Here is a 15,392-nt window from a genome sequence, read left to right on the forward strand (position 1 = left end):
TGCCGCGCCCCCAACCGAAGCCGCACTAAGCACTAGCCCCAACTAGACTCGAGCGCAAGGTGAACGCAGACTGGCTGGCAATGCCCGGCCAGACCCAGATCTAGACGTCGACGACACTAGATCGGCGGCAACCCGACGACCCCACCATCCCCAGAGCGTCACCACCTGCGCGAACGCGACCAAACTGGTCGGAGGGGAAGCATACCAAAGCCGCGAGAGCAGCTGTAGCAGCGAGCATGCTGCCTACCCCGGCGAGCACGCGCGGCCCAAGGACCCACTCCTGGATGGCCGGCAAGAACGTCGCCCACAACGACAACGAAACAGTCAGAAACCCCCAAGGTCCCGACACAGCTAAGCAGGGCCGCCGGACCCCGGCCACCGCGCAGGACGGACAACACGCTGCTCAGCCGACACCATCAACCCCGGCCGCGCGACGGCAGCATACACGGGAGGCCACGATGGGGAAGGCAAGGCTGTGAGGGCGACCGGGCCCACCAAGCCCAGATCTAGGCCCGCGGGCCAAGATCTGGCCGCCCCCAGGAGCAGCCCCTGCAGCACCGGCGGCGGCGGCCAGAGGCTCCACCACCGCGCCCAGGCACGAGCTACGCCATGGCGGGAGCCCGCAGCAGCCCCGACGGAGCGTCCCTGCGCGCGGGAGAGAGAAGGCCGCCGCCGGCACCGCCGTGGCTTTGCCCGGCGGCTCCGCCGGCGGCGGCGACGAGGGAAGGTGTGGGGGGGAGGGGCGCGCGAGCGTGGGGCGGCGGCGCCCCGGCCGCCCTCGGGGGGCCGACGGGAGCGGGGGGGAGCGGGGCTTCCTCGAATAATCTGTCTCCCTCGCATGTATTAGAGTTACAGTTCTACTGTAGGGCATGACCAAATCTCATCCCCTTTTCTGTTGCTTGGACGAATTTACAGGTCAGGTGGATCCGGTGAACGGGTTACTAGGACATCGAGAAAAAAAAAACGAATTACAACTTCGAGAAAAATAGTTGTTTTTGTGCTTTTTGGCCATTTTCACGGGCAATACCGTTTGGTCATATAATTTTTTCAAATGTAAATATTCTGAAGAACAATTAGCTGAGGCATTTTTGGTTTGACCATGGTAACCATAAATCCCGCTTTACAACTAGGAGCTTAAAAACGAATTGGAAATTATAATATACTTTTTCAAGATATTTATGTTTTCACCATATAATATGCACAAATTGACGTTATTGAAACGATATGAAATGACTTACTACACATTCTTGTGATACGTGGGAGTACTAACTGTATAGTAAAATCCTATTGTTCGCTAGTTCAATCCTGCCGATCCATTTGTTTTTGTACCCCACCTCGCACGGGTGAACAACCGACCACTCCAAGTAGAACGCTTCAGTAAGACGAACTGTTTTGTATGTACTCCCTCCACCCTCCACCCCGTAGTAAGATTGCCAATATGTTTTATATTAGGAGACAAAGGGACGGAAAAGTCCGGTTTGAACCTGGGTGCATGTGAACCCTAGTTGGAAATGCATTTTTCAAATGTTAAAAAATTCTGAAATAAAAATATCCGGGTACGTACGCATGTTCCATGTGTGCGTAGAAAGTTTTCGCGGAGAAACCACTTTTTTATTTCAGAATCTAAAAAAGACAAAATACGTCACATATATACTGCTATATAGCCCTGCAAAATTTCACTTTTTTGCCGAGACAAAATAAAAGATTTTTTCGTCACGAAACTCATGTCCAGGGCACATATTTGAGATCATCTGGAAAATCATTTTGTGTTTCGATTTTTAAAACATGTTTTGAGATCACAAACGGAACTTTTCAAAAAGTAGGTTCACATGCCCCCATGTTCCATATATGCGGTCTCAGGGACGGAAAAGTCCGGTTTGAACCTGGGTGCATGTGAACCCTAGTTGGAAATGCATTTTTCAAACATGTTCCATATATGCGGTCTCACAAAGGAACTAGTTATGACGAAATTTTGTATATTTGAACTCCTGACTGCCAATATGACCGCACAAGGAGAATCGCTTTAGCTAGAAAAAAGGCGACACACGGAGGAAGTGACATCATCTACACAGTACACATGCATCTTGGCAATTATGGAGTAGATAACCACTTCCAAGGAGGGTAGTGGCGGTGAAAAGAGACATGTGTGGCAGGTGCAATGGCATGCGACGATTTCCATGTCAAAATATAAGCATTCAGTAAGAGCTGGCAATAAGCCGGTTATATTGAAATTGCACATATAGCATTGAAAACAATATTTTCATCACGTATATAAGTCACAAATGAACAGGATATGCTTAGTGGTCCTCATCAAACAAGGCGCTATACCGAATTCGTGGCATATATGTTACAGGTTTCTCCAAAATCCAGACAGCTTCACACTGAAACAACATACTCCACATGAAAAGTAAAGAGAATGCCATCATGGTATTGGTAGCACAATACTACACGCACCCATATCCGTATGCAATCAGCAGGTACACATGTGAAACTTACGCGATGCAATTCAGAATCGGCGTTGTGAAGTGCGGAGTTTGCCAGAATCAAAGGTTACAAACGAAATATTGTCAGTTCGTTACTAAGAAACAGATTGCCTTACAAGGATAGGTGGTGTCACTTAGAATATACAAGGACCATGTTGACCGAATCACTTGGCGTTAGTACACCAAAGATAATAGCCACCAGAAGAAGTGCAAGCATGATCTGAGGATGCCATGTAACCAGCTTGAGAAAGTTATTAAACAGAAAACTAAGAGGATTTTTCAGCTTATAGAAATATTACTCACCAGCATAGAACTATACTTCGACTTTTCCAGGTCATATCCCCTGCAGAATCAGAGACAATCAGTGAAGGTAAAGACATAAGAGGAAAGTCCAACTCTAAGTCATCAACAAACCTTCTCTTTAGCAAACCGGATGACTTGCAAGTTTTCTTTATTGCATCCACACGCTTCCGTGTCAGCGCAGCACTTGGGTCGTTATCATTAATCTGCACATGGTGACCAAAAATATTTATATATCTTGAGCAAAATTCCATTAACATTTATTCATGATAGTCTATCTTAATATGTTATCCATATTATTTTCAACCATCCAATTATCCATATCATCTCCACACTATCATCCAATAATCAACGTCCTCCGCACACTAACATTTATTATTGATAGTCTATCTCTATATGCTAGTTATTCACATCATCTGTTCTTGTAGTCATTCAGTTGTCCACTTTATCCTTTTTTACCTGCCTGATTGATTAGATCACACCATTTTGTTGTGATATGACACAACTAAATTATGTGCAACTGGAACATTATAATTTGTTTCAACCTTAATTGTTTCTGTGAACCAAACGAAATTTAGGCCAGTTATGTTATTTTTCAATGAGGAAAATCACGTAACTTTAATTGGAGATTATCTGTTCTTCTATTTGTAACCGAGCTCTATATATTTCAAAAAACAAATGCAGTAGCGTGCATGTCATCAGTTATCCACATCATCAGTTTATTAAGCCCTGATGATCTCAAACATATTATGCATAAAGTTGAAGCCCAACAACAGTCGTTATCATTTATCAAGACATGGCAACCAACCATATTATGCATAAAGTCACAATACAAACAAGAAAATTCACATTCAAAGGCCATCACCAACAACATCATGGACTATTGGACAGTAAGAAGGTTGGCTAAACTTTGCCATTTGGAGCAAAACCATCAGACAGTCAAACATAAAGATGGAATGTTTTATACAAACGTGAATGAAGTTAAAAGCCAAATACACCATCATCATGAAGTGAAACTACCTAGATATGGGTTTACGAGGACAAAGGTAAGCATTCTAAGTGATCCATAAACTACAAGACGCCTTACTAAAAATACTGGAAACAGTATTTCAAGAATTTTTCGCTTTTGTGTAACATGACATAATATCCCTTGTTTTGGATGTACATGACAAAACATCTAAATCTTCTATTATATGTGTGCGAGACTCTATGTTTTCTAGATAAACATTCCAAAGCATACCTTCGATTCTAGCAATGAAGAGAACTCATAGAAAGCAGAATATACATCTGTCATTGATCTTGTCTCATCAATTATTCGTGCAATTAGCCCTGAGAGAGAGGGAGTACATGTTTAGTCACTGCCACTGATCATGCATAAGGAACAAAAAAATAACTACAAGACTGAAACCGTAAAACATATAAATTAATAGGAAGCATAAAAGTACTACTCCTTTTCTAATCTAGGAAATCTTATGTTGTTTAAGAGGATAAATAACCACTTAAAAAAGAAACTATACTTAGGCTCCTTTTCTAATCTAGGAAATCTTATGTTGTTCAACTCAACTGTGAACCCATATTTCCGAGTATAAAAACTGATATATGGCCAAGAGTATTGCATAATCTGTCCACATTAAATTCCTAAACATAGTGTAGCAATGTTCCCCGGACCACGCGCAAAGCGGGAGCTTCATGCACCGGGCTGCCCTTTTTTATAGTGTGGCAATGTTGTCATACAAATATTTTTTTGGTCAAATGAATGCGTACAAGTTGTCAACATGAAGTAACTTAATATGTCTTACCACGCCTCATCTTAACAGCTCCTCTAAAGATATTCACATTATTGTAGAAAATAGCAAATGTCCCAATTGCCGTTACCTAAAAATATGAAACAGTTAGCCAAGAAACATTTAGAAGGTCACTCAGCCATCAAAAACGACTATAGATATTAACATCGTAAAATAGATAGCTTTTTGTAATTGAAATTCTATTATTTTTTGCAGGAAAAAAATAAAATTAGTTTCAATTACAAAAAGTGAGTGGATATATGAATGTTGAGTATCTATAGGAAAAATAAATTGCGTCTGGTCTATAGGATAACTACACTAGTAATAGCTCTATCCTAAATGTAACAACACCGTACATCCTACCCCTGGCTAAAACATGACTAACTGCCTCAATTAGCAATAATATATCAACTACACAAATATGGAAAACGTGTCTTTAATCCTTGGTGCCTTGCAACACCAATTAGGTCATGTATAACGGTTATAGCTTATAAGTGGCCAGCCATGTAGAATTACCGCTGAGTTAGAAAAGAGAGAAATTAAAAAGTGGGTTGTCTTCTCAAGAGATGATATCTTACCATCAAATATAAGACATTCTCTCCATTAACTGCATGAGATGCCTTATACTAGTCACATACTTTATAATTTATTTTTAATCAAGCCATAATTTAAGCAGCATGCATACGGTAATCGTTGGAGGTAATGCATGTACAATATGTTTTTTGTCTTCTCTAATGAAATGTACTGCCTGAGATAAGACTGCCTTATCAACAATTGTACATATGCTTACATCTAGGAACCAAAGAAAGGAAGTTTCAATAACCATAAATGATGTCGAGTAGCATACATCTACATAGAGTTACAACATGTTCCACTGATAACACTAAGTGTGAAGGCTGTAATTAGGAATGCCAAGCACTATAGTGTACCTGAGGTATTGCACAAAGGCGAAAATTGGTATAATCTTTCAACAATGACATGTATTGAAGGCAATCTTCAGCGTGGATCAAAGCATTAGTCACCATATCATTCAAGCATTGCACTGCTTTTTCTGAATTTTCCTCATACTTGAGGCCCTAATTTAGTAACCCAAAATATTGCGTTATTATAGCTGAAACATAGAAATTCCGTCCAAAAAATGATGAAAAAAGGTTGAACAATTGTAGACTTCCAAATTTATGTAAATGGATTGTATTACGTATTCATAATACATGATTAATTGTTTAATTAGATATTTCGATTGCTCTGAAGTATCACCTTTCGTTATTTTACTAAACATTGGAACCGAAGAATCATGCATTTATTTATAATAGGATTCCATTGTGATTTACTCGTTCCCACTAGACAGAAAATTGTGGATGTTCAATCATTTACAATTCATAATATATGGTACCTGAAGCTAGTCAGGAGGAATTAATATAGGAAAACAATTGATGTACCTCAAGCTTATCAACATATTTACTCCATATTTCTCGAGGCCAGAACATACGGCACTTTGGTATCTCATTTATGTCCTCCAAATAATCCCTTATTATACTGTTTTTCTGCAATAATTGAAGCCCACCTATTAGCTATGGGGAAAATGTAAAGAAAGGTTTCCATCATTATGGCAGTGAAAATACCTGCAGGAACAAACCCATTGAATTTGAAAGCTGGTCTGAAGCCAGATCTTCTGTCCCAGCAGCATGAAAGAGCCTAGAAAGTCCATAGCCTACTAGCCCTGATACATAGTGGCAATACTCATCATAGTCATCAATAGTTTCAACCTACAAAACAAAGTTGTTCCATATTAGTTCAAACAAATAACAATGTCAGCATTTAGTTGATATTAATAAACGTGTACAAAACCCTGACCTACAAACACTACATGCTTCCTTTTTTCTCAAAGCTAACTAATGATTCTTCTGGCCTTGCCACAGAAATCTCCTTTACTCCCTAAATTTTAACTAGGTCCAAGCAAAACATCTAAAAGCATTTCTATTCATAGATGTTGGTATCACAATTCTTATGCACACAAGATATTTACGACATATGGTTTGTTACTATTGGTGTGATGACTACATTTATCAATGCCATAATGCTCACAAACCATCTTCCATATGGAGAAGTGACCAAAACATCAAGACATTGCTATAACAGCCAAAAATAGAATTTCAAACCAAATAGTAGTAGCCAAACAAAGGTTGCACAACTGAATGACAATGCCTTTGGGCATAAAGTGTGGTTATCAGGTGAATATCCCTTTGGATGTGTTACTGGATACTCACTAGCGCTTTCTGATATGTTACTTGACAAGTATCAGATATTTTATAAGCTACAGACATATGGCATTAGCAGAGGCCCCTTTTTGAAAAATTCACATGGCATTAAGGATAGAGCTGAATGAGCCATATGCCGTACAAACATTTATGTTGAGAGTTGGAAGACAAACAACATCTGTCCTATGTTAATTAAAAACTAAAGAAGGCCACCTCATAAGAAGAAAAATAAAATGAACATTCATATATAAACTGATTATATAGTCACTTTATATTTTGATTATCTAGGGTAACAGACCTCCTGACATATAAATTTTGCCATTCCTGCTCCCATTAGCCTAGTGATTTCTTCAATTGGCTTTTGATATCTGAAAAAAAAATGCGATATTATTATTTTCTGCAAAGGCTTTAGATAAACTTTACGTACCGCACTTAATTGACAAACTGGGAAAACAAATATGAGGGCAGAGAAAGCTTCATTTGCAGCATGTGAAGTACTACACTGACTTTAATAGCTTGGTTGAAGATGGACATTTCGCTTTTTGTCAGCTAAATGGGCAAGGCACATTTAGAGTATTAAAATGCCTCCAAAAGCATGGCTCACATTTTTTTTCGAAACAGAGCATGGATCACAAATTAAATGTCCTTTCATATTTACAAACTATTGAATGAACTCTTACAGATAATCCCTCAAAAAGATCATCCAGATGACAACATATGAGAGGTTCTGTCATTTGTACCACTTGGAACTCAACACAAAATGCAAAAGCTGGGAAGGCTCTAGTGCTTATGATATCTGAGCACAGAAACCTAGCTTGGGAATGTACAGTTAATCTCACTATTCAAAGTTTTGCAGTCCCTGTTTTGTCTGGTTCACTTGTGACAACCTGGCCAAAATAATTTAGCACATGCTCCCCATGAAAGTTATCTAGTCTTGTAATTATGAGCACTTCACATTTCTATTTCACTTGTAAACTTGACTTGACTTAACGATTTCACAGTTTGGCACTTGACATAGTAATTTTTGTTGTCTGTTCCCTAAGACTTTGATTAAAAAAAAAATCCATATGTAGCCACATATTTCCAAACACAAAATGGGAGCTAGGAACTTCAGAAAATAGCAACCGCTCTGAGATTCGGAGCAGAAATAAAGTACCCTTGATCCAGTTCCAGGAAAGCCGTCGAGACGTATCGGAACTTATCCATCAGCACTTTGAAGTGGTTTGTTCCACCTGAAGGCCAAAAAAATCATCAGATCAACAAGGACATCAGGGTAATACATCACAATAACTGTCAAGAAATTGAACTTGGGGTCCTGGCGACCGCACCTGCGTGTACCTGTCAACATAGTGGATATTGTAGATGTGTATATGTGGATTGCCTTGCATCAGTTTAAACTTTAAACTTTTGGTTGCATTCACCACTGCTTGAAGATTGACATGCTATTAGAGCCCACGGCATCGAGTTCGAGTCCAACTTCCGCAATTTATCTTAAAGTTGTATGGCCACGAAATTGAGCTGCGAGCCACTCCGGCGAGCAATTGCCTACGGAGGAAGCAACGCCGCTGTAGGAAAATCATAGGGACGATTCGCACCTCCTATATGCCTCCATCGAGGTTGGAAAGCTCGGGAGCGACCACCCCGACGAAGACCGGGCCGAGCACCGCCGGCGTCTTCAATTCCGGCGAACCCGACCTCGGGAAGCTCCGGCGACCACGTAGTTAGCGAGTACGCGAACAGCACATGGTCAACGAGGTGGGTGGCTGCGCGGCCAGGGTAGACACGGAAGGGGAGAACACATCCTGGAAGTCTATGGCGGTCGGCCGCATCCGTGTTGGCCAGCACGGGAGAAGGCGCCGGTGCACCGTGCACGAGCTCCATCAGCGAGAGCGTGGCTAGCAGGGCACGCAGGCATGGTGGAGTAGCCACGGCTGAGACTGCCGCCGCTGCTGCTCTCAAAAGCCTCCGGCCAGATTGGTCAATGGTGATACGGTGGGTAAAAGTAGGAATTAAAAAAAAAATTACCAAGTACACTCTTATTTTCTGGTGTTTGCTAAAATACACCATCAGGTTGTGTTTGCGTACCATTACGATATTGTGACACGATTTGACAGAACATACCGCTTGTCTAAAAAAGAAAAAAATTGCACTTTTAGCTAGGATGCTTGGTTTTGAAGAAAGTGCAAAACTTAGGTGGTGTGTTTTGGTAATGTGTCGTAAAATTGTAATGGTATCTGGTAAAGACATAAATGAATGGTTTGTTGTAAACGACATTAAAAAATTAAGAAAGTTAAGAGAAAAGGAAGAGGAAGGAATTTTTTTTTAAACACACTATAGACGCAACACATATATTCACCCATATAAATGCACGCATACACACCCTACCGTATGAGCAATTCCGAGAGACAGAATTGATCCGACGAGTCTTAAGATTGATGAAGTTACCACGAACGCCTCGCTGCTAACAGGAACGTCTCCTTCCACTAAAAATATTTCTCCTTTTAATAAAACATCAAAGTGTTAAATCTAAAATTTAAACTCTGGTGAGCGAGGGGTGTCACTGCCCTCTTAACCATCACAAATTGGTTCTCGAAACGGGAAAGAATAGAAAATGAATTTAGGATTGCTCAGCTCGCCCATCAAGTGCAGCCATGTCACCCCTGTCGGTGGACCATACTTTGAAATAACAGTTAGTCTAACTAACCGAATGGATCAGTGGTTTTTATCACAATCTTAACCGATATTGGTGGTGAGAATCACCTGTGTTTGAATGGTTAGGAGGATTATGACACTCAAGTTTAATATTTGGTGTTTTATAAAGATGAAATATTTTGTTAGTGCAAGATGAATTTTCCGTCGATAGCGAGACGTCCGTGATGACTTCGTCAATCTCAAGATCCGCTAGATCAGTTTCTTGAACCTAGGCTCTTGGAGGTGTTCAACGGGGTAAAAGATGTGTGTGTGCGTTCATAGGAGTGAGTGTTTATACGTATGGTGAGTGTTAACGATTGTACTGTGTTTTGCAAAAATAAAAATAAACTAACACAGATGGTACATTGCCAAAAAGAAAATAAATAGGTGTATTTTTAATCCAAAGACTTGAATTATGTTGTGTTTTTTTGTAATTTTCTCTATGCTCGGGCCTGAGGGCGCCGCCTAGCTTGCTGCGCCATGACCATGTAGAGCTTCCCGGAGCAAGGGGTCGTGAACCATTGTGTAGCAGCAAGGGGGATTCACCGTGCATGTCGCTAGTCATCGCCATGGCCATGCCTTGAAACCCTAGCTTCCTCGCTTCCCTCCATTGTTCGCTCGCCTGCCGTGTGTGCAACAAGCTGGCGTCAAGGAGGTTGGGGTGCATGCTGCAGGCGCCGCTGTGCTCCCCGTTGCTATGAGCGAAAGCCTCCGGGAAGGTCTCCAACTTCCCACTGGTACGGTTAGGCCACATGCTTTCAGCCGCTAAGGCAGATGCTCCCAACTCGTCGTGTTAGGTGGTGTTGCCAATGGCTTCGACAGGTGCTACCATGGGCGGACGACGATGCTACCATGGGGCAGAGCCAGGTTGTTTTCTCAACCATATGTACTATGGATTTAATCCTAGGATGAAATGAACTTTGTTATAACAATTATGCAATTTTGGCACAAAATCACACAAATTTTGTTGCGAGGCCTCCGTTGAAGTCTCCGAGGTTGGTTTGCTATAATAGCACATTTTTCGCTACAAGGTCTCAGAAGAAGTCTCCGGTAAAGTGCTCGTGAGAACAATCTTTTAGTTTTATTTTCTGCTGAACCTACATAAAAGCAAAAAATTGGGACTTTATTGTAACAAAAAGGTGATTTTTTAAATAATACAAACTATTTATTATTTTCTAGAAATTATACGTATCAAATATAGGAGTCAATCGGTCACACGGCGGCCGATCAGTCACTAGAGTGCCGATGTCGGCAGCTGTGGCAGCTGATTCTTGTTAGTGCACATACATGATCGGCTGGTTTGTGGGCACAACAGAGCGTGAAACCGACAGCGCGTATGTCGACCAGATCCTATCGAGTACGTGTGGCCGACCGGTCCCAGTATGACCGATCAAATCCTAGATTTTAAAAAGTTTAAAAACACATACTATTCCTGAAAAATAATAATTAATATGTATTATTTTTAAAAAATCGCCGGACAAAAAAGTGGGGATTTGAAAGAAAAAAAAAGCATATATCAGCGGAGGACCGGGGGATTTGATGCCCGAGACGCTGCCCGTATTGTAGACAATAGCAGTGTGTTCTTAAGAGATCTCGTATGCTCCTGCTTATATATACTTAAAAAAAAATCTTTGTACGTACATGAAAAACGCCAGTTGGGGTCGTAGGCATGCCGATAGAAATCCCGGAGGATGGGTAGCTTCTCCTCGGTAGGGATGCTGGTGTCGTCCTCTGCACTCACAATAATCAATTAATCATTAGTGAGCGTTGCTCTTAAAAGGTACTCCCGAAATAGTCTCCATTTTAGCCAAAAATTTATTCTAAAATACTTGATATTTTAGCTTTTAGTCAACAGCAACACTGAAAACGAAATGGATTTGCTCTCTTTATTGAATGTTATTATTTTTAATGTAACTTGAATTGGTTGTTTACATATCTAAGTAATATGAATAAATAAAATACTAGATTGTCTCATTTTCTCTAGAATGTAGACTAAATTACAATGGAGAGAGTACTGTAGTAAATCACTGATGAACGGGGTAGTGCTCACCGACGGTGTCCATGGCCCGGAGCACGAGGTAGAAGATGCACACCTGCACAACATCGGCGGCCGTGTTTCAGTCTAACTCGGGCTCAGATCACGAGGCTGTAGGAAGCTCTCGAATCGGAGAGGAAGGGGAGTAGGGAGGCTTACGGCATTGCGGAGGTCGGGCCCGAGCTGCTGGATGACGAACGCGAAGCTGCGGGAGACCTTCCGAAGCATGTCGTAGCAGAAGGTCCAGTGCTCCTCGGGCGGGATCTGGCGCTTCATCTTCCTCGCGGCCACCCACAGCTTCACCAGCGCCACCGCCTCCTCCGGCTGCGACAGCGCCCCCATCCCCTCCTCCTCACGAACCCCGACCCAAAATCAAAGCTCCACGATCATGTCACGACCCAAACTCAGGGATGGCCGGATTAGTACGAATGCTCAGGTGATTTGGGGTGAGAATTCAGCAAAGCAGGAAGATGAGATGCACTATCAGGACGCGAGGAACTGGAGCAGGGAGGAGAAGCTTGGAGACTGTTCAAATCATTGGACGCGTGCTGGCCTGTGCTGAGCTAGCACTATATAATAAGCCCATCAGATATCGCGCGAACGTGCCCTACGTAGCACCACGGCCCCTCGGCACGATTCCCGAAACAAACGGTGACTTTTCTCTTTAAATAAACGCCACGCGGGACTCGCCAGGCCCTGCAGCAAATTTTATCTTTCTTTTTATGCGAATTCGCAGCTAATTTTACCCGGCAACTACCAAATTAGACTATTTATAGTGGGAGTAATTTCACTAGTAACTAAGGGCATGCCCAATGCATTGCCCTACAGGTACTGTCACACACTTTTAACTAGGTTCGGATAGTCCAAAGTAGGTTTGAATGAGGAGGCATCCTCCTCTTCAGGAAGTGCGATTTTAAGCCTTAAAAGTATGGTTTTTGAAGAGAGAAAGAGATACATAGTGTCATATGGTGTGGGATCCATTCTCTCTTTTTCCTAACTAAAGTTGTAGCTTCCATTTGAGAGATAAAATTCATCATGTTGCTTCTAACATTTTTTTTACATGGAGCTGCTAGTTGTGTATGCCACCATTGCTCATGCGCTAAGTGTCCAACTCACTAAATTTGCTTATGTAGCAGTGAGTTAATGAGGCCTTCGGTGCCTCTCTGGATTCAAAAAAGGAGAAGTTTGTCTCCAATATTCCCAAATTTCCCTCAGCTAGGCCTTAAGTTTCTACTGAATCTAGACTTCTCTTGATAGATGTGAGGTTAGCAATCAATTTTGACCAGATAGGAATCTTTCATTGTTGACTAAAAATATAGAACGAGCTATATACACAGCAGGTACCATAACTTGCACGCTAGGTGCAGATTGGTCCCAGAACTTGTAAAACGGGGAGCCGCCGTCCCAGAACTTGCTCAGCAGTGAGATTTTGGTTAGACAGGGGCTGTGGCGATGACGCGTGTCCGCTACGGTGGCAGTTGACACATGACTGTTGCGTGTAGATTTTGCAGGAAACCCCTCTTTCTCTTAACCTTGCTTCGATAGGCACCGGGGGCGAGTTAGAAGCAAAATCGACCCCAATCCAAAGCACACGAGCGAGATTGGCGTCTTCCGGTGAGACAGGAGTATTAAGGATAGAATCTGTTACATTATTTCATTGATTCTGTATCTCTCTGTTTAGTAGCTAGGATCGATGTGATCCTTGTAAATCAAAGGCTGGTCGTATGTGATCATTGCTTTCCTTGTATACATGTAATCCTATGTATAAATACAGATCCCCACGGTGGGAATTGATACGGCAAAACATTATTCTTGACTTGGTATCAGAGCAGTGTTTCCGTCTCGGACCTGCGATCTCGCGATGCAAACAGCCGCGATGCAACTCTCCACCTCCGCGGGCGCCATCTCCTCCACCAATACCTCCACCTCCTCTCTCTCCGCGTCTCTGGCCGCCGGCGCGATCACCTCCACTCTTCCCACTTCTCTCCCCACGCAATTCACCAACACCATTACGGTGCGCCTAGATCGCTCCAACTTTCTGCTGTGGAGGACTCAGGTAATCCCCAACATTGCCGGTCAGGGGTGGCTCGGATTCCTTGATGGGTCCTGCGCGGCGCCGCCAACGACGGTCACCACCCCCGCTAGCGAGGGCCAACCCGCCGCCACCGTGCCCAACCCGGCCTATGCCGTCTGGTGGCACGTCGATCAGAGGGTGCTGGGCATCCTTCTCGGGTCGATGACCGAGGAAGTCCTCAGACAGATGGTGGGGCGCACCACCTCGGCCGTCGTCTGGAGCACCGTCGTCTCCATGTTCGCCACCCAAAACCGGGCCGGCGTCCGTCAGCTCCGCGGACAGCTGACGACGCTGCGGAAGAACGACATGTCCGCCCACGACTACTTCCACAAGATGAAGGGGTTCACCGACGCCCTGGCCATGGTCGGCAACCCCATCTCTGATGACGAGCTGATCGACTACATCGTGGTCGGCCTCGGTTCGCAGCTCGAGGGTCTGCAGTCCTCCATCACCGGCCACGCGCTCACCGTCCCCGACTTCTACTCCATGCTCCTCTCGTGTGAGTCCATCAACGAACAGAATTCGCAGCCCGGTAGTTTTGTTTCCTCCGTTAACTCTGCAGCACGTCCCGGTGACCATGGACGTGGTGGGCTGATACGTCTCCAACGTATCTACAATTTCTTATGTTCCATGCTAGTTTTATGACAATACCTACATGATTTATACACACTTTATGTCATATTTATGCATTTTCCGGAACTAACCTATTGACGAGATGCCGAAGTGCCAGTTCCTGTTTTCTGCTGTTTTTGGTTTCAGAAATCCTAGTAAGGAAATATTCTCGGAATTGGACGAAATCAACGCCCAATATCTTATATTTCAAGGAAGCTCCCAGAGCACCGAAGAGGGGCCAGAGAAGAGCCAGGTGGGCCCCACACATGGTGGCGGCGCGGCCCAGGGGGGGCGCGCCCCCCTGGTGTGTGGAGCCACCAGACCCCCTCCGACTCCGACTCTGGAGCCTTCCTGACCTAAAACATCGATACGAATAAGCCACGGTACGAGAAACCTTCCAGAGCCGCCGCCATCGCGAAGCCAAGATTCGGGGGACAGAACTCTCTGTTCTGGCACGCCGCCGGGACGGGGAAGTGCCCCCGGAAGGCATCTCCATCGACACCACCGCCATCTTCATCAACAATGTTGTCTCCTATGATGAGGAGGGAGTAGTTCTCCATCGAGGCTAAGGGCTGTACCGGTAGCTATGTGGTTCATCTCTCTCTCCCATGTACTTCAATACAATGATCTCATGATCTGCTTTGCATGATTGAGATCCATATGATGAGCTTTGTAATCTAGATGTCGTTATGCTATTCAAGTGGGTTTTACTTGTGTGATCTCCGGAGACTCCTTGTCCCACGTGTGTAAAGGTGACAGTGTGCGCACCGTGTGGGTCTCTTAGGCTATATTTCACAGAATACTTATTCACTGAGTTATGATTTGAGTTGGATGTCTCTATGAAATTGTGGTGTGTTAGTACCTCCTATGGATGCTCACAGTGACAGCGTGGGGTGTTTATTAGTCAATTGTTGTGCTCTGTTTTGGTTTTCAGAGCAATGCTCTTTGTCAGTCATCAAATTTCTTTGTACGCTTGCTCCAACGAGCCGACCCAAATGATCGCGTGGATGAAAAATACGTCTACACCTCAGCTCAGCAACTCGAAAGTGATTGGGATGTCTGCCTCGATGCAAAAGTGGTCTAAATATGCGTCTCGGATGCGTGGGCGGACGTTGCGTGGACGCCGATGCTTGACCGTTCGCTTCTCCCACGGAC

General features: G+C 43.6%; 1 protein-coding gene across 4 annotated transcripts; it reads right to left on the reverse strand.

The window, feature by feature from the left end:
* Positions 1 to 2,220: 2,220 nt before the first annotated feature.
* On the reverse strand, positions 2,221 to 12,054 carry LOC127292296 (squalene synthase 1). Of its 4 annotated transcripts, XM_051321659.2 has the most exons (13): positions 11,711 to 12,054; positions 11,567 to 11,609; positions 11,158 to 11,247; positions 7,982 to 8,057; positions 7,124 to 7,193; positions 6,190 to 6,333; positions 6,007 to 6,111; positions 5,497 to 5,643; positions 4,583 to 4,658; positions 4,024 to 4,112; positions 2,898 to 2,989; positions 2,787 to 2,826; positions 2,221 to 2,703 (listed from the first exon to the last, which is right to left on the reverse strand). In XM_051321659.2, the coding sequence occupies exons 1-13, from the start codon at positions 11,891 to 11,893 to the stop codon at positions 2,614 to 2,616; spliced, it is 1,245 nt and encodes a 414-aa protein (XP_051177619.1). In that variant the 5' UTR covers positions 11,894 to 12,054; the 3' UTR covers positions 2,221 to 2,613. The 4 variants fall into 4 exon arrangements, with proteins under 4 accessions (XP_051177619.1, XP_051177620.1, XP_051177622.1 ...); XM_051321660.2 differs by lacking the exons at positions 11,158 to 11,247; positions 11,567 to 11,609; positions 11,711 to 12,054 and adding exons at positions 8,164 to 8,248; positions 8,421 to 8,815; XM_051321662.2 differs by lacking the exons at positions 11,158 to 11,247; positions 11,567 to 11,609; positions 11,711 to 12,054 and adding exons at positions 8,154 to 8,248; positions 8,421 to 8,814.
* Between the last annotated feature and the right edge of the window lie 3,338 nt (positions 12,055 to 15,392).

This window comes from Lolium perenne, chromosome 4 (assembly GCF_019359855.2).
Source record: "Lolium perenne isolate Kyuss_39 chromosome 4, Kyuss_2.0, whole genome shotgun sequence".
Lineage (NCBI taxonomy): Eukaryota > Viridiplantae > Streptophyta > Magnoliopsida > Poales > Poaceae > Lolium > Lolium perenne.

Bases quoted from the DNA above. Each gene is read 5' to 3' on its own strand.
- LOC127292296 (XM_051321659.2), bottom strand. From the start codon at position 11,893: ATGGGGGCGCTGTCGCAGCCGGAGGAGGCGGTGGCGCTGGTGAAGCTG. The intron at 6,334-7,123 runs GTCTGTTACCCT...TTTGTTTTGTAG, and splicing joins CAAAATTTATATGTCAGGAG to GTTGAAACTATTGATGACTA. The intron at 4,113-4,582 runs GTAAGACATATT...CCTCTCTCTCAG, and splicing joins AGCTGTTAAGATGAGGCGTG to GGCTAATTGCACGAATAATT.